The 23758-nt window shown below is 35.4% G+C and overlaps 1 protein-coding gene across 5 annotated transcripts in view; it reads right to left on the bottom strand.

The window, feature by feature from the left end:
* The window catches only part of LOC107040503 (voltage-gated potassium channel subunit beta-2), a 27482-nt gene extending 3724 nt beyond the window's left edge, over positions 1–23758 (bottom strand). Inside the window, exons 1-9 of one of the 5 annotated variants that reach the window (XM_015260615.1) lie at positions 23385–23758; positions 22598–23118; positions 16785–17011; positions 8332–8539; positions 5354–5481; positions 4997–5203; positions 1144–1241; positions 874–930; positions 526–753 (exon numbers count right to left, since the gene is read on the bottom strand). In XM_015260615.1, coding sequence (XP_015116101.1) covers positions 526–753; positions 874–930; positions 1144–1241; positions 4997–5203; positions 5354–5481; positions 8332–8539; positions 16785–17011; positions 22598–22722 — 1278 coding nt within the window. In that variant the 5' untranslated portion in view covers positions 22723–23118; positions 23385–23758. Of the gene's footprint in view, positions 1–525; positions 754–873; positions 931–1143; positions 1242–4996; positions 5204–5353; positions 5482–8331; positions 8540–16784; positions 17012–22597; positions 23363–23384 lie in introns of those variants that run through there. The other 4 variants (XM_015260616.1, XM_015260617.1, XM_015260614.1 and 1 more) reach the window with 4 other exon arrangements.

Raw genomic sequence — 23758 nt, 5'->3', positions numbered from 1 at the left:
TAAAAAATTTCTCTCCGTGTCTTATAGTAAATCTCATGAGAGTGCCATTGAATCCGATTTATGGAAAAAATTGTTATTTTTCAGTAGAACATGAAGATTCAGAATCCACATGACATGAATTTTCAATTTTTCCCTGAACTTTCCTCATTTTTCTGAATTTTCAGAGAATCATTGAACTGAAAAATCAAGTGCTTTATTGATTTCCAGATCATTTGAACAGAAAATCTCTGAAATATTTCATTTTTCAATGACCAGATTTCCTGAAATTTCAGTGAAACTTGAACACGATAAAAATTTCCGGAATTTAGCACGGAAAATTCAGACGAAAATTTTTAACAGTGGTCCATATGGAACTATGAAAGCTACTCGTACCTGAAAATAATTTTGATCGAATAATACTGATTATAATGATAACAGTTCAATAACATTATACTGCTAAAGTTCATAATCATTTCATCAAGATATCGAAATGAAGATTGCAACCAGCAAATTTGTGGTAAATTCTGCCTGATATAATGAGCTCACCTGTAGACTCTGCAGACTCTCGTAAAGCTGATCAATATTAGACGCTCCGATAAGAAGGCACTGGACACTTTCATTCTTGAGGGACCACGCAATAGCCAATTGTCCAAATGTGCATCCGAGTCTCTCCGCGAGTGAGCACACGTCCCTCAACTTATCCGAATACTTGCGTGCCTCCTCCTCCACCGGTTTGTCCTTAGATCCGAACTCCGGTGTCATATCCCGGCGATGCTAAAGATGATTGAATTCTCAAAATTAAATTCCCACGCGGACTACTTTTTTGTTCTTCAATTTCGATTGAAAAGAGCTTGAGAAGACAGATTGAACTGAGAAACTATTCTAAAACTTTACCTCCTTGTACAAAGATTGCGTCTCGTCCTCGGTCCAACTGAACGATGAGTATTTATTCTGCAAGCACACAAAGCAGCTATAAAGTTCAATTGCCCGCGGGATCCCAGGCAATTTAGGTTGAAGAAGATGTGGAATAAAACTTGTTCGATTTTTCATTTTACGGATTTCTCCTCCCCCTCGCCACTCTTTTCTTTTTCGTATTAAATTAATCACGTACTTGTGAGTGAAACGTCGTAAATAAAGTAGTGGGAAAGTTTTTTATGTCCTCACCTTATATGACGATCGTGAGAGGAAGGAAACACCGGTGTCGTCCGGCTTCGATGAGACCATGCCGATAGTGACGGTGGACCAGGCCATTAATCCCACACCTTGAAAAATTGGAGGCATTTTCGTTATTCCATTAAAATTGCTTATGAAAAACGGTTCTCAGTCTCTTTTATTTTATTTTAGGTGATGATGATGAAGAAGTTTCATACAAAAGCCGCATTCTAGACGGAGAGGAAAGTTGCACTCAAAAAAAATTACTCCTGATCAGTAGAAAACGTACTTCTACCCAGTACCAAGGGGTTTCTGGGGAAACGGAAAATTTTGTACTTCCACGAAGTCACAAAAGAACTGGATGCAATTATCATGCGTCAAGTACCTGGGTACTGGTGAGAAGTACCTCAGTACTTGTCACAAGTACTTTCGTTAGTAGGGACAAGTAAAAAAAGTACTTGTACTGAGTAGCTGGCTAGTTTTTTTCAAAAGTACCACCAGAACTAAATATAAGTAGCAATAGTACTCAAATCCAGTACTCATAATTTTTTTCAGGAATGCATTCAAAATTACAAATGAGGATCGAAATGTTGAAGCCCAAGTTAACGCACAGACAAATCTGACGGTAAAATATGTTTTTGAAATGGTCATTCACGTTTTCAAAAACGTAATTTACGATTTTATCATACGGATAAATTACGCTTTTGAGATCATAAATTACGGTCAGAATAATGTGAATTACGATTTCAAGAACGTGAATTACGATTCTCAAAATTGGAAATCAATTCGGTTGGGCGAGCACCCATAAAAATCACAATCTACTGATTTTTTCCTACAAAATATCTTCTCCTGAATATTTTACAAAAATGCGCAAGAAAGTTCATTTTATCCATCGATAATATTCGCTTCTCTCAATGAAGTAATCAATTGAAAGTACTGAAATTAATTCATAAAAATAGTTCAGAGGGGGTACTTCACTCAATGATACAAAAAGTACTTGGGACAAGTATTTTTCGAACTTTTCACAAGTGAATTTCCCCCAAGTTCACTTGTTCAGTCAAGTTGGTTAATTTTCCACAAGTTAATCTGATCTACGTAGATCATATAATTTTTTGCAGAGTTATTTTTTCCTCTGTGTAGGGTATTTTCATTCTGACTCCGATGTAGAGGACATGGGGACGGACGAATGTGAATTTTTATTTTAATAATAATAATGATAGTATTGATATAACATTATTGAATTTATTAGGAAATTATTATTATTGAATAATATTAGAAAATTTAAGATGGTTTGGATTTTGCATTTGAATTTCTTATTCCCAAAAAAACATCTATAATAATAATAATAATAATAATAATAGTAATAATAATAATCAATAATAATAATAATTTTATTGCGTACATAAATTTCGTTTTTTTACACATTCACTTGACAACAAAATTCAAATCTTAAGTTTAAAATAATAATAATAATTATACACATCAAAACTGCAGTACTTTTCCGAACTGAAAATCCTGCAGCTCTTCACTGAGAGTTTCTCCAATCCCTTCACAAAAAGATAAATTTCTTGTAATGGGTGAGAAGATAGTCATAAAACAGGATACTGCTTCCGATCACTGGCACTCCAGGTGCCTCATCCGCCTCCACAACTTCCATCTTTATGTACCTGTCCACTTTAACCAAGTAGCATTTTACGCGCTTCTCTTCCGCTGAACATTCTCCGAGCTTCACAAAGGTCAGTGCAAATCTTCCTGTTTTGTTTCATCCCCATGTAGCTTCCATTTTCCCCTTTTTCTCTTCCGCAGAAACAATCGCTCAAAAGGCGTTTCATGTAATTCAGTAGCTCCCCGATGAGGGAAGTTATTCTACTCTGATTTATGGCGATAAAAGAATTCTATGCAAAAGGCCAATTACACCCAAAGGAAAATGTATTTCTCACTAGTACCGACCGGCACTTGGGAGAAGTTGACGTGTGAAAAGTTCGAAAAATACTTGTTCTAAGTGCTTTTTGTATCCTTTAGTGAAGTACCATCTCTGCCGATCAAATAGAAATAGTAATGGGAGGAAGTAGCTTCACTACTTTTTTCTAGTACTTTTAGTGCTTTTCACAAATACCAAAGGTACTGGTGAAGTGTAATTTTTTATCTTCTCTCAAGTCCTTTTATGACTTAATTTCAGTACTTTCAATTGATTGCTTCATTGAGAACAGTGAATAGCATCGATGGATAAAATGAGCTTTCTTGCGCATTTTTGTAAATAGAAGTATTCAGGAGAAGATTTCCAAACCGAATTTTTATTTATCGTTATTTTACATCGCTACGATCCGGTTGGGGTATACTGCGATGACGATCAAGACTTTAAGGATGTTCGACACCCTTTTAGCCAAAATTGACGTTGTTTTCATTTTTCTGGCAAATTATCGATGGGAGTGACGTGAAAAAATTACGATTTAAATTAACGATTTTGTGGTTTGTCATTCTTCAATGGCTCACGAAGTTGCGTAGTGGTGCGATAATTTTCATGCGTTTTTTCTACAGTTTTGTGATTCTTTTTAAAAGTTTAGAGAGAACGCAGGAAAATGTTCGCACCATCTTAAAATTTCGTCAGTCATTAAATAATGACAAAACGCAAAAACGTTATATTTTTTCACGTCAATTCCATCATAAGTTTGCCAGAAAAATTAAAAAAACGTGAATTTTGGCAGAAAGGGTGTAGAACATCCTTAAATGGTTAGATCTCATTCTACCCGGTCGGGTTTTTAACTCGGAACCTTTCGCATGTGACCAAACCGAATTGATTTTCAATTTTGAGAATCGTAATTCACGTTCTTGACGTCGTAAGAACCCTATGCAAAAGTCGAATCAGATGTAAATGAGGAGTTGTTAACGTTCACAACTTCAGCAGCCGCGGAATGTTCTGTGTTAAATTGGTAAAAGTTTATCACGCCGATGGGTTGGATGTTACATATATGAAATATCTTTCGTCCCTTCTGCCTCCCACGTGATCACCCATCCACTTAGTGATCACATTTATCGCATAACTGAGGAAGTCCTGCCATTGCAGGTCGCCATCCCCTTAGTTCTTGATTTATTCATCCACGATTCCATTTCTCTAGGGTAAAGTCCGGTGATGGACTTAATTTGCATATTTATCGAAGAACAACTCAATGAGACCTTGTGGAAGATTCCCATATTATTTTAGCTGGGACTTATTTTATATGGGTCAATTCGATCAATTGATTCATCTATAATAAGTTCATTATTCCATCTATTCTATTCTTCTAAAAGTCGACTTGTCAAGACGGAAAACCCCATGTTATGTTTAATCCAAGAAAATTCATTTGCAACATAAGTTATGAATTATGCAATGATCACATTATAATAATTAATTTTCTATTCCCTTAATTGTTAATAACAAAAATACTCAGCAAATTTTATTGATTTTCAAAATAAAATTCTTCCCATGGAATCTTTTTATTAAAAGAAAACGCAGAAAAGCTGCAGAATTTTTAAATAGAATGAAAAACTAATACAACCGCAACAGGAATCCAACAACATTTTTTTAGCGAATTTGATAGGTTTTATAATAAAATATTCCAAGGGTCAGATTAAGGGTCACCAGGGTCAGAATAAGTGTTACGAGGGTCATGTTAAGGGTCACAAGGGTCAGATTCAGGGTTAAATGGTGCAGATTGAACGAGGCCTAGTTTTTTGTAGGAACATGCAGAACATACAAAATACGTTTCTAATATTTTCTGATTCTCTTTGCACTCACGACTATGGAAAATTTTCTCTATAAAAATTGAATTACGATGCATTCAATCACAAACATGACGCCAATAATCAATGTTCCTATGATAATTACCTATTTTATTGTACAGCTCTGGCATATAAAGCTCCGGTTTGTCCCTGTAGAAGAGATGATACTCTGCCTGTTCCACAATAGGTGTTACACAATTGAATTGCCGGCAATTGGTGTAAGCCTCCATTATCTCCACGGGAGTCCACCTCGATGTACCCCAGTACATGACCCACCCTTTGCTGATTACATAATTCATCGCTCGTACGATCTCTGTAAATATTTTCCTATTATTTTTATTATAGCAATGTCTGACCACGTAGCACTGCTACTACTGTCGGCTGTCGGTACGTCTGGTATCGATTGTTCAGGGTGAGGTTTTCCGGATTTGATCGCAATATTTTTTGCTTTTTATGTCCTCACCTTCCATCGGGCACATTGGATCGACCTTATGAATCATCACAATGTCGATGTACGACAGCTGCAGCCTCGCTAGGGACGCCTGTACAGATTCGATAATGTGTTTTCTGGACAGCCCACGCCCCTCAGTTCTAAAAAAATCAAATTACATTTACATATTTCAATTTTTATGAATATTGCTTCTATTCAAAATAGAAAAAGCGACGAAATTAAATTTCGGGTTTGCAAAAGAAGTTTTTTTTTATGAAAAAAAGTGAGAATTTGGGATTTTTTTATTAATAAAATGATCTTACGTACGAAGAAATTCACAGAAAAAATAGCGGATTCCCTGGAAAAATCGTTTGATAAACTAGTGAATTCATTCATTTTTTTTATCGTTATATTACTGGTTAGATCGCACCATTCTACCCGACCGGGATTTGAACTCGGAACCTTTCACATGGGAGGCAACGCACTTATCCACTGCGCCAAGCCACCGGGCTAGCGAATTTATGTTGTAAATTCTTTTACTTTTACACCGATTCTCTGTTGAACAATTCCGCAGTTTTGCTAAGCGTTTTCTAGATAAAAATATTTCCTGGAAAAGGTTGTATATAAATGCAATAGAATCCTATTTTATATACAACTTATTCTATTGATTTTGTTCCTAAAGAATGTCCTCAGTTAGAATTTTCCAAGTTTTTTACTTGAATTTTAAGAAAAAAAAACAGTGAAAAAAAAGAAACTTTCTATAGGAAATAGTCTCACTAGAATAAGTTGTATGAAAAAATCGAAATCTATTCCTTTTTCTATAACATTCCAATAAAATAATTATTCCAATTGAAAACTTGTAGCTTAATTTTTAGTTGTGGAATTTTTCAATGAAGTCGGTAAAAAAATTGATAGAATTTCTAATAGGAGTCCAATAGAGTTCCGTAGAATGCGCTAGATTTTTCTATGAAATTTTTTCGTACGTGCCCTCTCTTCCATGAAATATTCACCGTTCAGATCCTCATCAACACTAAGTAGTCAAACCCGAAATCAGATACTCCTCTAACTACCTCTAATACCCAATTAATCCCACGACTGCATCAACAGATTAAAAATAATCTTATCGATTTCGTCGATCACACGAGGCATAAAATGGTGTAAATAAAAAAAACTCGAAAACCAGAGCAAGGTTGGCAAGACATGTCTCAATAAAATGAGCAAACGTAGTTTTTAAATAACTCGGAGTAAAAATAAATTATATGCGTTTTGGTCAAACTAGTTGGGAATGTTTTCGTGTCACTGATGGCGTATTTACCAGTCCGGAAGCCTCGAGCTGTGAATCGTCTCATCTGATATAGAAGAAGAATCTCATTGATTGTAGGAGGAAGTAGGGCAAAATGGACCATTTTGGATCGTAAATAATTCAGAATGAAAATTAATTAAAGTCGCTTCGTTTCCCAGTTCTTATTTAAGCGTTAAAATTATACTCATCTAAATCGAATTCTTCAAAATGACCAATTCCCCGCATTCCCCTACATTTCAATTGAATTAAAACATGTTGTATGCGTATTTTTTATTTTACGCTGTTAAAAATTTTCGTCTGAATTTTCCGTGCCAAATTTCGGAAATTTTTATCCTGTTCAAGTTTCACTGAAATTTCAGGAAATTTTACCATTGAAAAATCAAATATTCCATTGGTTTTCTGTTCAAATGATCTAAAAATTAATAAAATATCTGATTTTTCAGTTCAATTATTCTGTGAAAATTCAGAAAAATCAGGAAAATTCAGGGAAAAATTAAAAATTAATATCATTTTGTTGCTGAATATTCGTGTTCCACCGAAAATTCAATCAAGTTGTGAAATTTCCATTTCACTTCCACTTAAAACTCATGAATTTCCTTGAATTCTACCTAAAACCATAAATTTCCTAACCGTTTTTCTCCTAAGTCCAATTCAATGTCACTTTTATGAGAATTACTATATCATATTTTCCATGAAATTTCAAAAAATTTCTAACAGTGTGCTTATTATAATGGCTTTGTTTTTTGTTCGCGACGGGAAGCCTTGTATTTTACCGATTTTACGATTTTCTGAGACTTCATACCCGTATTTTTGAGGGTTTAATATAAATAAATGTGGACGTCAACATGAAAAGGGGCCACTTTGTCGATTCAAGTTTCCGAGATATTTACGTTTTTGTGTCAGCAACTCCCATTTGTACCAATGTTAAATTGTTTTTTCCATCTTTTCCAACGACGTCATTTTTGACCCTATGAAGATCATTTTGGGCTCAAAGTGTGCGGAATGTTATCAATATTATCAGAGTATACCTAACACCACATCGACAAAGTGGTCCCTTTTCATGCGGACGTCCACAAATATAGTTTCCTCTGTTGGCTAGCACATTATCAACAGTGTGAGGGGTAAGGGACACAATAGTGTTCATAAAGCCCATATGTGAGCAACTTGAATAATTAATTAAAAACAAACGAAACGATAAAACTAATCAAAATATTTTTTACAATTTTCCTTTTACGATTCGTCATTACTAAATGACATATTCACTTCACTAGCACATTGTTATTTTGTGGCCAAAATTCAGTAATGAAGCGGTAAACCGGGTCAAGTCGTTTTTTACTTTTGGTCAGTTTTCGATGAATATTTCGGAATCTAAGAGAGATAGCAAAATTTTTCTCAAAATATTTTTTATAACCCTTATTTGGTTCTACAAAAAAGGTTGTGATAAAAAGTGTTGTATCTCTTTTAGATTCCGAGATATTCGTCAAAATCTGGCCAATAGTCAAAATCGACTTGACCTGGTTTACCGCTTCGCTGCTAAATTACTGACGCGACCCCGTGATTCTTAATTCTTAAGTTTTAAACAGTGTAAAAAAATGGATAAGTACATCAAGAAATAAATGAACAAATAAATGAATAAATTTGTCAAATGTGTTGTTTTTTTCTTCTAGTCAATTTCCCAAAAAATATTGACAAATTTTTCTTAACCTACTTAGTGTTCCAATAGATTTTAGTGGTGACAACATAGCTGGAACGATTCCAGGATCGCCGCAGTAGAATACGACCGAATTGAGTCTCAGCGCGGTGGCCGCTGTGCGCCTCGCTCAGGTCAAATACGTTGATACCACTGTCGTAGGCCAAGGCCACAACAGCCTCAGCAGTCTCCTCGTTCGTACATCCCCCGAATGTTGTCCACGTACCTGTGTGCATTCCCCAAAAAACACTAAAATGTTACAGTCAAATACTGACGATCCTGCCGTACACAAGGGCATCGCAGATAAAAGGGATGCACTGAGAGAAAAATCTGAAGTTCGATTTACAATAAGAAAATAGTTGAGGCATTTTGGTGAACGATACGATTTTTTTGTATGCGGCACATAACATTAGAGTAACTTCACAAGCGTAATTTTTGCAAATCAAAATGCAGTTAAACTAACCAAAGTTCAAAAGTAACCACGACAAATCTATCGTGAGGAGAACTATAAAATAGTTGCAATGACTACATTCCATTGTAGTAATTACTTCTCCGGCCATGGTTACCGTAACCCATGAAAAATTGTTGCGGACATTTTGACTATAATTCGATGGTGATGGAATATAGTCAGAAGAATTATATTTTTCTCTCAGTGTGGACCGGTGGATATAACATGCGGGTATCGATTCATTCGTGCCGCAGGGATTCAAGTGGCATCCTGGTTTAACGTGTATCTTGTTCCAGTGCCCTCGTGGATACCCAGGGTGGAATGTTTGTTAATCAAAGGTCACGCAGATTATCGATAGCAAGCCGAACGTGCATTCGCCGTTTGTTAGGAGGAGTACCATTGCCATCAATGTCTCTCTCATCGAGACTTGTCCTTTGTCGCTGTAGTAGTCCAGTAGAGGGAAATGTCTGAGTGATTTTAGAGTGAAAAAGAGAATTTAAGTGAGAATTCTTCCCATCCAAATTTCAGCCAATAAAATTCCCCTAGGAGAATGTTATTTTATAGTCAACACGGTATTCAACTGATTATTTTTGGTAATCGGATCTGGCCTTCCCTGGGCCAATCAGAGTTCAGTATTCAATAACATGAAGTACTTGCCAATTAAAATTACAGCGGTTGTTTCCCCCTAGATTTCGATAATTTCTCTGTAGCTTTTGATAATTTACCTCTAGCTCTGCAATTGTTTCTTTAACCAAATAACTGTCAAATATTATCCTGTGGAGTGAGAGAAAGTCATGAAGAATCTCTAATCGTCGTTATGAGCAATATTCTAATTTTTACGGGAATGAGAAAATTTCTTGTCTCGTGTATATACTTCACCTTACAGTTATGAATTTTTGTAAGTTCATAACTAGATTTTTCTTGTACACTTGAAAATTTTTTGGCTGTAAATCTCCGATAAACTTTCAGGGAATTTTTATCAGATTTCAGTTCCACTAAAATTTCAAGGAATTTCGTCATTGAAAATTCAGAATCTCATGGGAAAATCAATGAGAACTACTTATGTAAGTTTAATTATTTCCTGAAAGTTAATAGAAATCCGGAAATTTTCGGTGAATATAATCTTGAATTTTCAATTAATTGGAAATTCAGCATTACTTAACACTAAATATTCATTTTTTCGTAAAAAATTATAATAAGTTGTGAAAATCTTGTCTTAATGGTGCTTAAAAATTTGGAATTTTCGGTGAAATCTGAAATTTCATAATTTTTTTTCCCCTTAAATCGCATTCAATATTCATCTTATGAAAATTACGAATCGGCTGTTCATGAAATTTTAAGTACAAGGGCAGATTATAAATCGAATGAAATTATTAAGGGTCTTTCCCGTTTTACCGCACGAGGATCAAACTTCGTCATGGTCGTGGTTATTTTGACATTTACTAATTAATTATTAACAATAATACTAGACTAAGAATTGAGCGTTAACTTGACCTGAATGCTACTATTCTTATCAACTTCCATTTAGAATTTTTTCAGATTGTAATTTTTTAAAACTGAGTTGTATTTATATTTTAAATCTACTAACAATGGGGTATTTGATTAGTGACTGTAGAAAAACCAATCATTGTGTAAAATCTCAAATTTTACAGAGGTCTCATTTCGCCCCAGTCTCCCCTACACTGATAGAAAAGATTAGTTATTGTTAATGAATGGATTTGGTTGGAGACGAGGGTCTATTTGGTTTCACCAAATGTGCATTCGTTAATAGTTACGAAATGCACATTTGAGGAGCCTTGTTTGACTCGATTTTCACTTCTCAAGTGAGCCATTCCCTAACTATTGACGAATATTCATTTCATCATATTCAACTCTATCATTTGTTAATAGTTAGCGAATCTCGTTTGCAAAAAATGAATCAGTCTATCAGTGTATGTACATTGCGCCCGCCGGCCTGAAAACTTTATTCTTCAGTAAACTCTTCGTTCAACACGCACGAAAAAATTTAATAGAAAACCTATCGAATTCGTTAAAAAATTCTATTGAATTTCTATTAAACTTTCTATTAGTTTATGACTGATTCTATTGACATGTTCAATAGAAAAAAATTCAATAGAAAAAGTTAACAGAATTCGATTTTTCTATATAACTTATTCTTTTCATATATTTTCTATAGAATTCGCTCGACTCAATTTTTCTAAGTATTTTTCATTCTATTTTTCTTTTCTTCTCACAAAGAAAATCAAACGAAAAAACTTGGAAAATTTGAGCCGAGGAGATTCTGTAGAAAATATCTCAATAGAATAAGTTATATAGAAAAATTGGATTCTATTGACTTTTTCTACTGAATATTTTCTGTTGAACATTTCAATAGAATCGGCCAAAAACTAATAGAACAAAAACTAATAGTTCAATAGAAATTCAATAGAATTTTCTAACAAACTCGATGGGTTCTTTTATTAAATTTTTTCGTCCGTGAATCCTCCAATAATTTGCAGACCGGAGCTCGCAATCAAGAAAGAAATCACCCGGCAAAGCGAACAGTATCGATAACGAGAAAAGAACAATGACTCCACGCATACGTTCATGAATCAGATTTAATTGAAAAAATAATGGAGGTAATTTTCCCGGATTGCGTAATAAACCCGTTACTTTACACCATCTCATAAATCCTTCGATAAAATTCAATGAAACCACTTTGCAACAAACGGTATACGATCCTCCTGAGACAATTGAGACTGCAACAATAGTTTGGGCGTCGAGAATGGGCTGAAAAAGGGGGAATCCCCCTCCCTGTACTCGAGGCAGAATAATCGAAACATGCTTGTGGAACGCAGAGCGATAAAAACCCGAAGTGTGGAGGAGGAAATGTAGTTCGACGATAATAAGTTCCTTCCATTGACAGTGACGAGCAGCAACGTTTAACAATGAAATCCCCCGTCATTGTGAGGAGAATAATAAGAGTGATACGCGAGGTACACACACTGGTGCATCGACAAAGCACAATTGACTTTTGTGGTTTTACCCCTGCATTTTCCCCTCATTTTTGTATTTTTTTCCCTCCAATTTTTCTCCAGTGATTGACACTCCGAGCTCTTCATGAAAGGTTGAGAGGTCGATCCGTCCTCAATTTCCAATTTCTCCCTCAGTTTTTATTCCATAACTGTCCCGCACAGCCTCATTGATGTTAAATTGACGCTCGTGATATTAAATAATGCTATTATGGCGCATTAAATTCTATTTTTAGTTATGTCTCGGTATACTTTATGTTTAAAACCGCTTTGTAAAATTGGATTATAGAGAAAGAGAGAGGAAGGATTTGATTTTTTTTCCAGAGAACGGGAGAAGTGTGTGCCCCAGATTGTCTCCACCGACGTAACACATTTGCCTTGTGATATAATCCTGTTGGCAGGTAGACAACATTCACGACTAACTCTGAATAAGGCTGATGAATATTTGATGCGTATGAACTGTTTTGATTCGGGGGGTATTTATGGGGTTATTTCGAGCGACAAAACGGTAGTTGTACACGGAGAGAAATATTCAATAAAAATTACGTATCTTTTCCGTAATTCCGGAGCGAAATGTGGTTGTAGGAAATTTTACGGAACTGTCACGGAATTTTTCCGGAGCGTTCCGTAATTTTTATCTGAATCTCTTGTGAAAAATTACGATACCGTCACTTAAATTTTCTGAATCGATTCCGCAATCGGTGTACAAGGAGAGAAATTTTTGATAAAAATTATCCTACCGTTCTATAAAAGTGTATCATGAGTCATCGTTCCCTCATTTCTATCCCGAAATTCAGTAAAAATTAATATATGATGATCAAATTTTATTCTACGTTAGAGAAATTTTATCCCGATAAAAATAAAAATTACCGTGCCGGTAGAGTAAAAATTACTGTACCGATAGGGTAAAATTTACCAACCGTTCTAGAATTTTCGTTGTTATCTACATAAAAATTATTGGACTGGAAGGATAAAATTTATTATGCGTCAGGATAAAATTTCTCTAACGTAGAATAAAATTTGATCATCATATATTAATTTTTTACAAAATTTCGGGATAGAAATGAGGAAACGGGGACTCATGATACACTTTTATAGAACGGTAGGATAATTCTTATCAAAAATTTCTCTCCGTGTATCAAAATTTTTGGGAGCAAAATTATTTTAGAGCCCATTAGAAAATTTGGGGGGGGGGAATCATGAAGTTTAGAATTTTACAGATTATTTCATTTTCTCGGGTGTCAGTCAATGGGTGATCAGTCTTCGAGGCCATCTGGCTGTTTTAGTTCGGAAATTTCTACACATAAAGATCTACAGGGAAATTTGCGGCGCAAATTGCGAAGTAGGTCTTCACTAGTTTCTTTTCTGTTCTAAGCTTCAGTTTTCCTCGTCTGGGGATTGGGTTTTGCCCTTCCTCAAACTCGCAAAAGTAAAGATTACTACGAAAAAATATGACTCACGAGTGGTGTCATGGGGTTTTTTATTCGCGCGGTTGGCCAGTCCTCGCCTGCGGCTTGGACGACAGGGATAGCCGTATCCATAAATCATCATTAACGTTAAACTTTAAAGCTGTCATTTAGTTAACATCACTCTTAAATTTTTAATTATTTTAGTAATCATCAATTTGAATATTCTAATTCTGAACTATTTTATTAATCAATAATTTAGATAGGAAGATTGCCGATTATTTTGGCAATTGGTAATCCCTTTTAAGATATTAGAATTATTTACTTGATGGAAAATTCACAGTTCCATATTATTATATATTTAATTCATCATCAATCGCAAATTTAAATTATTAATATCATACTATTTTTATATTTTGACGAGAATATTTAAACCTTTATCAACGCAAGCCGCCAATTACTTTCATATTGATGAAATTTAATATTCTAGATTATAATTTCATAATATGGCCATGCCTGCCTGAAATAGACTATTCCTCGAAATCTAATACACAAGCATCAGCCGATGTCCGAGTAATATTAGATTTCATCATTAGGTACACAAAGTACCTAGTTTCTGACGAGTTTGGTTACAATGGAGCTTTTCGTTTTCGTTTGGTTGCAATGGGCCTATTATACGTAGAAAAAAATACCAGAAAAATTACTGTGCTTGCACGGTAAAATGGGTTCATTCGGACGGACCCGAAAAAATTACCGGAATTTTTGGCTGCGCGCTACAGGAATTTTTCTCGGATTTACCGCGAAAAATTCTTGTACTCCGCAGCAAAAAATCAAGAAGTTTCCTGAAGGAAACCCTCAAGGAGTTTCCAAGAAGTTTGGAGTTTCTTGTGCCAGCACCGGAATTTTTGCTGCGTGCTACAGGAATTTTTCTCGGATTTACCGCGAAAAATTCTTGTACTCCACAGCAAATTTTCCGGTGCTGGCACGGTAATTTTTCCGAATCCGTCCAAATGAACCCATTTTACCGTGCGAGCACAGTAAGTTTTCTGGTATTTGTTTCTCCGTGTGGAAAATACCCGGCAGTTTTGAAGCTCTCGTCGTATTATAAGTAATTATTTCTTTCCGTGGATGTTCGCCAATCAAAGACCAGTATTCAACGTCATCAGGCTGTTTTATTTTGGAAATTTTTACAAATGAACATCTTATGTAGAATTTCCGCCGGAATTAGTGCACTAGCTCTGCATTTGTTGCTGCAAGCTTCGCAGTAAGCTTTCGTTTTTTTTTTCTAAAAATATAGAAATGTCGTATGTGAAACAAAGCAGAATGGACTGACTTCCTCTATCAAGGACCTATTGAACAATCACACGGCAAAGTTGCATGATCTCAAATGGTATTGTAGAATAATTCCAATAGAGTTTCGATGGGATTCCAACAGAATCCCAATAGAAACCCAATTGAATTTTCTAACGAGTACCCTATATATAGGTTCACTACTGAATTTTTTCACACGTGACGGTTTATAGAATTCCGGATTTCAGCGGAGAATTCAAGTGAATTCACCAGTTCCGAGTAGAATTAAGACGGTAATTTCACAACTCACTTGAATTTTGAATTGAACATGAATATTCAAAATCAAATTGGGCTGCATTTACAATGAATTTGGAATTCTACACTTGAAGAAAAATTTTCTAATATGTAGACCATAATTATTTGAGAGAAGTAAATTACTTTCAATTGCTTAAATCTCAGAATGTTTGCGGTTCACGGAACTCGAATGAATTTCCATTTATCACTATCGTTGCAGATTATATTATGAATATATTACATATCGAAATATTGGAACTGCATAACAAAAAAATTATGAAAACAATAAATACTTGAAGATTGACGATTCTTCTATGCGATTGGAGTGAGTTCATTTGCGACAAAATCATGCTTGAGGACACGAATATTTTAAAGCACAAGACCTTTCTCGGGCCACGTGAGTTGAGATGTCTGAGAGAATAGAGGAATTGAAGAAAAATTACTTGTCTCAAGAAAATATACTTCAGATATTAGAAATTTATTCTCTCAGTGTAAACTGTATTCCCCCAAATTGTCAATAATTTCCATAGAATAATTGAACTTGCATTCAATTTCCATTGATTTTCTCATCCAATTATAATTTTTCAAATACAAGATTTCCACTGGAGTCAGTTGTTAAAAAAATTCACGGAATTCATAAATTTTCAACAAGCAAAGGATGCACTCAGGCAACTTCCGACGAGAAAAATGTGAATGAAGAGAAGAAAATTTTCCGAAAGACCAGTGGGAAGGGACTCTCCGTGCACAGGGACTTCAAATCGATATTCCGTAGACTGATTTCTTAGAAATTGTGAATAGCGAAGAAGCGGAAAGTGTGGAGTACACACTCTATGGTCGAAACTTGTCGGGGTGGAATAAATGTTCATCTCCTTTTCGGAATAAAATATGAGTGAGAAAATGATGAAGGAAAATTGATCAGATTTGTCATTTCTGGAACATGCAGCATACCTAATCCAACATTGGAAGCACGTAGACAGTTTTTGCCCAAGTTGCACTGTTGGAAATTTTTTGAAAATTAAGCAGTAGTTGCACTTAAATTCTCAATGATGTGAATTTGAATTCAAATTAAGATCAAATCTCTCATTCAGGTTGGCAATTCAGGATAATTCGGGTTTTCAGGCTAGACTATCACTGAGATTTCAATGACACCTAGAATTTTCAAATTCATTGCAAAAATTGAACATCACATCCACCTTAATTTTCAATTCACTGAAAATTCAGGGACATCGCTGTTTGCATTTTCAAAGTATTTAATAATTGGCGGTACTATGTAGACCTGAAAATTGCGATTCCATTGAATCCTCCAGAATTCAACTGATTTTTCAATAACAAAATACAAGAAAATTTCGTATGAATGAGTGATTGTTAAAAATTTCGAGATTTTTTACTTGATATTTCAGAAGTAATTTTCTAACAATGTACGGTAACGAATACCTCAATTTTCAAATTATCAATTTTCGATTGATTTACAAATCAGAAAGAAATCGATATACGACCAGAAATTCTTTCGAAACACTCCAATGCCAGCAGTGGGAAGTCACTCGTTGAAAAAATTCCCAGAATTCATTAATTTTCAACAATCAAAGGATGCACTCACGCAACTTCCTATGAGAAAAATGTGAATGAAGAGAAGAAAATTTTCAGAATGACCAGTGGGAAGTCAAATCGATATTCCGTAGACTGATTTCTTGAAAATTCTGAATAGCGAAGGAGTAGAAAGTGTGGAATCCTATTCTAAAAAGAACATACACTTAATTTCGATAACTATCGACACCTCGCTTAAGTCTGTCACGCTTATTCCTCATTGGTTCCACTCGTCTGATTTTGCGATTTTCAATTATGATTGTTACAATTACAGCGCGCTGTAGCGCGCGTTCCGTCTCGTACACACTCTATGGTTGAAACTTGCCGATGTGGATTAAATGTTCATCTCCTTTTCCCAATAAAATATGAGTGAGTGAGAGGAATGAAATGATGATGGAAAATTGATCAGATTTATCGGTTCTGCAACATTCAGCATACCTAATCCAACATTGGAAACACGTAGACCGCTTTTGCCCAAGTTGCGGTAGCGAATACCTGGCGATGGATGTGGAGTGCGTTGTCCCTGTACCGATATACATCCAGTGAGTAGTTGTTCCTTGGTTCCTTGTTGCGTTGTGCTGCAGTGAATGTGACCAATTGAGTCTGGACCACTACCACCGTTGAACTCTTCCATACAATCCAGACTCGCTATTGGAGCACGACACCTGCATCAATAAAAGGAGTATTTCAATTATTTTGAGGCAATCCCATGGATTTTTATTACACAATTAGGGGGTCTGTTCTAAGCTCGATATACTGGCCACTCCACGGATAAAATAATTTCCATTTTACATGCATTTTTTTTTATTTCTATTGCGCTTTCATTGAAAGTTCTATAGTTTTTTACTGATTCTGCGCGGGCAACGATTTTGGGCTGAAATTTCAAGGAATTTCGTCATTTAAAATTCATAATTTCATAGAGAAATTCGGGGAAACTGTAAATTTTAGATTAATCGTTCTGGGAAAATTAACGAAAATGGAATTTTAAAACTTTTTAAGGAATTGCCTGAAAATTCAAGGAAATTTGGCAGTGAATATTAACTTCCTCTTGAAAATTCATATAAATTGCGGAATTTTCGTCTTCCCGCTGGTAAAAAAATGGAACTTTAGTTGTATTTTCAGAGAAACTTGAAATTCCATAGACTTTTCCCTGTTGAGGGAAGACTACTATGAGTTTTGAAAGTGGCGGGCGAGTGGAGTGAGATTTCTCATGCATTGAAAATCGATTATATGTGTCTAAAAACGAATAATTAGTGCGAAAAAATTGTTTATTGTTCGTTTGCCCCGCACGCGCTTAAAATGTTGAAAATAGTCCAGGGCCTCCAATTTTTGAGCTACAGAGATTTATTCTTTTCCAAATTGAAAAAAAAATGTGTACAACAATAATTACGAATTAGCTGTTTGAAATTCGACTCGAAACTTGAGACCGAGATGAGCTAAATTGACTCGGAGTCATCACGAGAGGAGTCGATACTGCGTATTTCGAGACTGAGACGAGAGCAATGATTTCCGTGTTCACTGAGAACGCGATCATCTTTCCAAGTCTTGTGTCGTAAAGTGTCTCGCGGCATCACTACAAGTGACACTATTATTTTAGGAGTTACTGCAGCCCCTAGCTTATAAGCCAGATCTTCACGCCCCGACCACACGGAGAGAAATATTCAATAACAATTAGGTAGGGGAGAGTGGGGCAAAATGGAACGTTTTGTGATCTTCTCTAATTCAGTAGCGAAGCGGTAAACCGGGTTAAGTCGATTTTTACTATTGGCTAGTTTTTGACGAATATCTCGGAATCTAAAAGAGATAGAAAGATTTTTGTCATGACCTTTTTTGTAGAGCCAACAGAGCGTTATAAAAAAAGTTATGAGAAAAATTTTGCTATCTCTCTTAGATTCCGAGATATTCAGCAAAAACTGGCTAATAGTCAAAATCGACTTAACTCGGTTTACCGCTTCACTACTGAATTAAAGATATCTTTGTTTATCAATGAAAATATTTGAATTTGGAGAAGGTCACAAACCGTTCCATTTTGTCCCACCTTCCCCTATCTTTTCCGTAATTCCGGAGCGAAATGTGGTTGTAGGAAATTTTACGGAACTCTCAAGGAATTTTTTCAGAGCGTTCCGTAATTTTTCTCTGAATCTCCTGTGAAAAATTACGATATTGGCACTTAAATTTTCTGAATCGATTCCATAATCGGTGAGCGAATTGTAAGTTCCGTAATTTTTACTGAACATTTCTCTCCGTGCATATGACTCTTACATTGCCTTATGAAGTTGACCGTGACATTGACACCCCTATTGTTTTACTATGTGAGAAAATTGTTCCTTTATCATTATTTATAGAATTGAAAATAGAAGAAGAAATCAGAGTCAACGGACTTTTTCAGTGCTGTAAAGCGACCGTCAATCCATTGTGACCCAATAGTTCTCGAGATATCTCGGAAATAAGTTCTCCACTCCAAAAATGCTTCACCATCAATATCTCTAGAAACATCGTGGCAGTATTGGTTGGCAATCACATTACGGAATTGGAAATGTTTCCGTTATTCTCGAAACATCTATTTCGTAGCTTCAGCAGTAATTCTACATCAGCTCCGTAGCCCGGCGAATTATCAAAATAAAACTGACATGACGGTATCACGTGATCCCGAAATCTGGAATTTCACGATTTTTCCCCCTGAATCGAATTTAATATTATTCTCCTGAAAATTACTATACTGTTAAAAATTGTCCACTAAAATTTCTGGTAATTGAAACGGTCTTAGAAATTTATAACAAGTAACATGTCCATTGAAATTTCAAGGAATTTGTAATTGAAAATTCATAATTCAATCGAAAAATCCGTGAAAAAGATAGATTTCAGTTTAATCATTTCGGAAAAATGAATGAAAAATCAGGAAAATTCAGAGAACTCTCCTTGAATTCCACTAATTTCAAAGGAATTCCCTGAAAATTCAAAGGAATTGTGAAATTTCCGTCTCTCAGCCGCTAAAAAATTGAGACCTTACTTAAATTTTCAGAAAAACTTAAAATTTCATTGCTTTTTTCCCTTTAAATCGAATTCAAGGTCTTTTTCCGGAAAATTCTGCCAAATTTTGTCAACACTGTAGTCAACTCCATGAAAATTCAATTGTTTTCCTAGCAGTGAATTTGTCGATCACTCCTCCCTCACAAGCCATCTATTAATAGACCTCAACTTGACTTTCTAAAAGTGTCTCTTCTATTTTTCAAGGGCCAGCCCAAGACTTTGAGGAAAGAAGTTACAAAAATACTGAAGGCGTACGCTCAGTTGCTCCGAAAAGCGAATCCCGCACATCATCGGGGTGTCTAACGAACCGTTTGAAGTTTCCTACCCATTAAACCTCGTCACCCAGTAGCGTCAATTGTCGCGCTTCCTCTCCTTTGCATGCCCACCTCCCTGAGTCCCTCCTCGTCCAAGAGCAACCCTCCCAGAGTTGGGTAGAAAGTGCCCCTGTGCATGACACCACACGTCAACGAGTCGATCATAACAGAGAAGCCAGCATAACTGGATAAATTTAACTGGAAGGAAGTCCAACGACAAACACCATATCTGGCGACATTTCAACGAAATGATTTGCTAGAAACTGCACAAGCGCATTTCCCCTTTTTCATTCATCCCTCGTTCCTCTTCATTCCTCTCTTTCTGGACCCTTTTTATTTCTTTGAACAATGCTTTTTGTTTCGCTCGCTGAGCACGTTAAGCTCGTAAAAAAGATTCTACCCTCCAACATTGCACGAGTGCCATTTCCAGAACCTATTCTTTCCCTGGTTTTACCGTATGTTGCACATGGAAAAAAAATCTTAATTCAAGAATTTTTGTGATGTTGAACTACATTGTTAGAAGATTATTCTTGAAATTTCAAGAGGAAGATCTTGAAACTTTCAACAACTACTGATTTATATGAAGTTTGTGGGGATGTCTTACACTGAGAGAACAATTTCGTAATATGTAAACCATATTTACTTGGGAGAAGTAAATTATGCGTTACCTCATGAATATATTACATATTGGAACATTGGAGGTACATAAAAGAAATCATGAGAACAATAAATGCTTGAAGATTGATGATTCTTTTCTACTGTTAGAAATTTTCCGAAATTTCACGGAAAATATAGTAGTAATTTTTTATGAAAGTGATATTGAATCCGATTTAGGGGAAAAATGATTATGAAATTTCAAGTTCTAGGTAGAATTCAAGGAAATTCATGAGTTTTCAGTAGGAGTGAGACAAAATTTTCACAACTTGATTGAATTTTCAATGGAAGATGAATATTCAGAAACAAAATAACAAATTTTCAATTTTTCCCTCAATTTTTGTGATTTTTTAAAATTTTCACAGAATAACTGCACTGAAAAATCAAGTATTTTATTGATTTTTCGATCATTCGGGCAGAAACTTAATGGAATATTTGATTTTTCAATGATAAGATTTCCTGAAATTTTAGTGAAAATTAAACATATTAAAATTTCCGGGATTTGACACGGAAAATTCAGACGAAATTTTTTAACAGTGGACACGATTTGAGTGAGTTCAGTTGCAAGAAAATCGTACACTGTTAGAAATGTTTTGCTGTAATTTCAGATATAATTTTCGGAAATTTTCATCACATTTTAATTTCACTGAAATTTCAAGGAATTTCATCCTTGAAAATTGAGAATTTCATGGAAAAATCAACGTGGACTTTAAATTTGAGTTCAATCATTCCCCTGAAAATGAGTAGAAATCAAGAAAATTCTGGTTAATATATTCTTGAATTTTTAATTAATTGAAAATTCATCGTAACTCGGCACTGAATATTCATAACTACATTGAAAATTCAAATAGATTGAGGAATCCTCATCTCAATGCTGTTTAAAAATTTGGAATTTCACGAAATTTCAGTGAAATCTGAAATTGAATGATATTTTCTCCCTTGAATCGCATCCATTATTACTCTCCTGAAAATTACTACCCGACTGTTCATGAAATTTTAATTTTTTTCTAACACTGTACTTGAGCACAAGAATATTTTGAAGCATGAGACCTCTCTCGGGCCACGTGCGTTGAAATGCCTAGCAGAATTAAGCAATTGAAGAACAATTACTGATCTGAAGTGAATATGTTTCAGATATTAGGATTTTTTCCTGAGTGAAATCTTGTCATTGAAAAATCAAATATTTCATTGATTTTCTGTTCAAATGATCTGAAAATCAATAAAATACTTGATTTTTCAGTTCAATGATTCTGTCCAAATTCAGAAAAATTAGGAAATTTCAGGGAAAAATTCATGTCATTTTGTTTCTGAATGTTCGTGTTCCACTGAAAATTCAATCAAGTTGTGAAATTTCCATCTCATTCCCACTGAAAACTCATGAATTTCCGTGAATTCTACTTAAAACTTAAAATTTCATAACCATTTTTCCCTAAATCCGACAGTGTACCATCTTTGAATTTTCACAATGTGAACGCTGAGCGCTGGTGGGCCCAGATATGTACGTCTTACCACCGTTTTGAATTTAATTTGATACCTTACTATAATAAATAATAATGTTGCCTTATGGAGGGAGGTGCCGAATGGGAAGTCCCGTAAACCTACGTGAACATCCATAATAATATATAAGATAATTCAAAGAGGTTTAAATTCATTAGCAGACACCCATCCACAATTTTGCAAAATAAATTAGTCTCGGCCGTGGTTGTAAACTGAAGCCAACATTATTTTCTTTGCAAATTCCCCAAAAACGGTATATGCCCTTTACCTGATTAACATTCGACTAATCGAATCGCCCATCGTCTAACTCCTCCACCTCATCCACTATTCAAAGATAAATAAAATCAAGCGAATGCTCGTTTCGTCATGCTGGTGCCACGAATAATTAACTCCCCCAAATCCGGAGTGTTACCTACACATCGGAACGATATCGAACGCCCCAATTAATCACTTATTCACGCCCTTAATATTCTGGGGATGGTTGACTAAACAAAGTACTTTAAAAGACAATACCAATAATTTTCCACCCCCGAGTGCCTATGGAAATAGAAAATAAACAGAATTGAAAATGAACAAAAAAAAAACAGCTAAAAGTACTTCAATTTCAGTTGGAGAACGTAACAATGGCTCGACCCTGACCCATATCCAATAACTTTTCACCGCTGAAAAGTTTTCTCGATTCTTTCCTATTTGTGTGTTTGCCGGAAAGAACAAGAAAAATTAAAACTTCATGCATAAAAAAAATTCACATCTTACCGATAAATAGTGGGCAGTGGATAAGAGTCGTCGTCCTCCATGCTGCTATTAGTGTTAGCGTTATTGTTCGTATCATTTCCCGCATTCGAGGTATTTGCTAAATTGCACAGCATTAATTGTGACATCACAAATTGAATAGGTGCGCTTGCAAAGATATAGCAGCGCGTTACCCCGTCCTGGCGGTACGTACATTCGGTGTTAGCTTGAACCGATCTGATGCCCCCCTGGTAGATTTTACAAAACCCACCACTGAATATTTATCCCCGTAGGTTAACACAAACAAATCTGCAGAAACAACCAAAATTATGAATTTTTCAAACTGCAAATATCACTCATTTCTCCATAACTCAATCGATGAATTTTCGCGGAAAAATTGTCGTTATTGCACTTGCAGTATTAGGCACTAGTTTATTGAAACATTATTAGGCACCTAAATTTTTGTTGTCACTATTATCGTAATTAACGTTCAATTTTATCTCCTTCTCACAATTATTTATAACTCATTTCTTTAACATCACGTTCTTTATTAATAATTGAATCAATTATCCATTAAAATGTGAGTAGATGAATTAAATTAAGCCATGAGAATACCTCCCCCTCCCAAACAATAATTCAACGACAACAGAAAAACACCCCTCGACTATTTTGACCCGCGACAAACCCCCGAACAATAATTCTGAACCGAAGAAACTGGACACCGTCAGGTCGATATGGGCCTGGATATGTGGCTAGCATCCACCCAACCGAAAAAACCCTAAGAACATCCCCCCCAGCCCCTCAAACTCACCTCCATCCGAATCTCCGCCAGAAGACGTTCCCCACCGGAGAAAAAAAAACACCCAAAAATCCCCCCCCGAATCAAAAAGTATCCCTTACTCCAGCAAACTCCTCCCCTCCGTCACGTACCGTGCGTCATACTCGGCATTTTCAAGTACACCCTCGGTAACATAAACTCACAATAATCTACCCCCTCGACGATCCCCCCGACCACTTTTCCAAATTCAAAAATGCAAATTCAAACAAATGAAAAAAAACATGGTAATTATTGATCTCACGACATGTTTTGTCAACGAAAATTTTCTCACAAATATTGAAACAATTAAAACATTTGTGAAAAATAATTGAATTTTAAAAGCGGCTAGTGTTGTACTCCCTGGCCGC

The sequence above is a fragment of the Diachasma alloeum genome, unplaced genomic scaffold (assembly GCF_001412515.2).
Source record: "Diachasma alloeum isolate Michigan unplaced genomic scaffold, Dall2.0 Dall_scaffold_00336, whole genome shotgun sequence".
Classification (NCBI taxonomy): Eukaryota; Metazoa; Arthropoda; class Insecta; order Hymenoptera; family Braconidae; genus Diachasma; species Diachasma alloeum.
Note: the sequence above shows the minus strand (reverse complement) of the source record. Positions and strands in the feature narration are given on the sequence as shown.